The 605-nt window shown below is 69.6% G+C and overlaps 2 protein-coding genes across 2 annotated transcripts in view; one reads left to right on the top strand and one right to left on the bottom strand.

Moving 5' to 3' along the window:
* Window positions 1-419, bottom strand: part of SARS2 (seryl-tRNA synthetase 2, mitochondrial) — an 8,441-nt gene extending 8,022 nt beyond the window's left edge. Inside the window, exon 1 of the mRNA XM_025195527.1 lies at window positions 406-419. Coding sequence (XP_025051312.1) covers window positions 406-419 — 14 coding nt within the window. The remainder of the gene's footprint in view (window positions 1-405) is intronic.
* The window catches only part of MRPS12 (mitochondrial ribosomal protein S12), a 1,776-nt gene continuing 1,177 nt past the window's right edge, over window positions 7-605 (top strand). The window contains exons 1-2 of the mRNA XM_006038944.2: window positions 7-98; window positions 381-466. Of these exons, the coding sequence (XP_006039006.1) occupies window positions 418-466 (49 nt within the window). The 5' untranslated portion in view covers window positions 7-98; window positions 381-417. The remainder of the gene's footprint in view (window positions 99-380; window positions 467-605) is intronic.

Here is a 605-nt window from a genome sequence, read left to right as displayed (position 1 = left end):
AACAAATCGGAGCGGAGGAGGGAAAAGCGGTGGCCAATCAGGGCGGGGGAGAGGCTCGGCAGCAATCGGCGAGCAAGATGGCGGCTGCGGTGTGAGAGGTCAGCGTGGGCCTGAGTCCCCCTCCTTCCCCCGCCCCGTTGCCCCCCGGGGGTGGGGCTCCCTACCTATGGAGGGGGGGAAGAATTGCCCCCCTCTTTCCCCGCTCCCCACCCCCCTCCCCGAGCTGGGGCCCGTTGGAGGCGGAGGACGAGAACGAGGGTCGTTACCGTATTTCCTCACCTACATGCGCCACCCCACCTGCAGGGCCCCCGCCCTGGGCCCCCAGGTTGGGGGGGGGGTCAAACCCCCGCCCCTCTCACGTCTGCCCGTCTGTCTTGCAGGTGCCTGGATCAGACCCGGGGACGCCGGCGAGTCCTCATGGCTTCCAGGGGGCTCCTGAGGGCGCTGGCGGCACCGCTGATGTGGGGTACGCCACCCCCCCAGCTTCCCATCCCCCTTCCCCCCCCCATCTTCTCCTCGCTGCTCCGGAGCTGGGGAGGTCCTCCCCCCCACGCTTTGGGATGTGGGCTGGGATTGGCTGTGCTTTGCCGTGGCTAGCGTTGGGC

This window comes from Alligator sinensis, unplaced genomic scaffold, assembly GCF_000455745.1.
Source record: "Alligator sinensis unplaced genomic scaffold, ASM45574v1 scaffold107_2, whole genome shotgun sequence".
Taxonomy (NCBI): Eukaryota; Metazoa; Chordata; order Crocodylia; family Alligatoridae; genus Alligator; species Alligator sinensis.
This window is presented reverse-complemented; position numbering and strand designations above follow the sequence as displayed.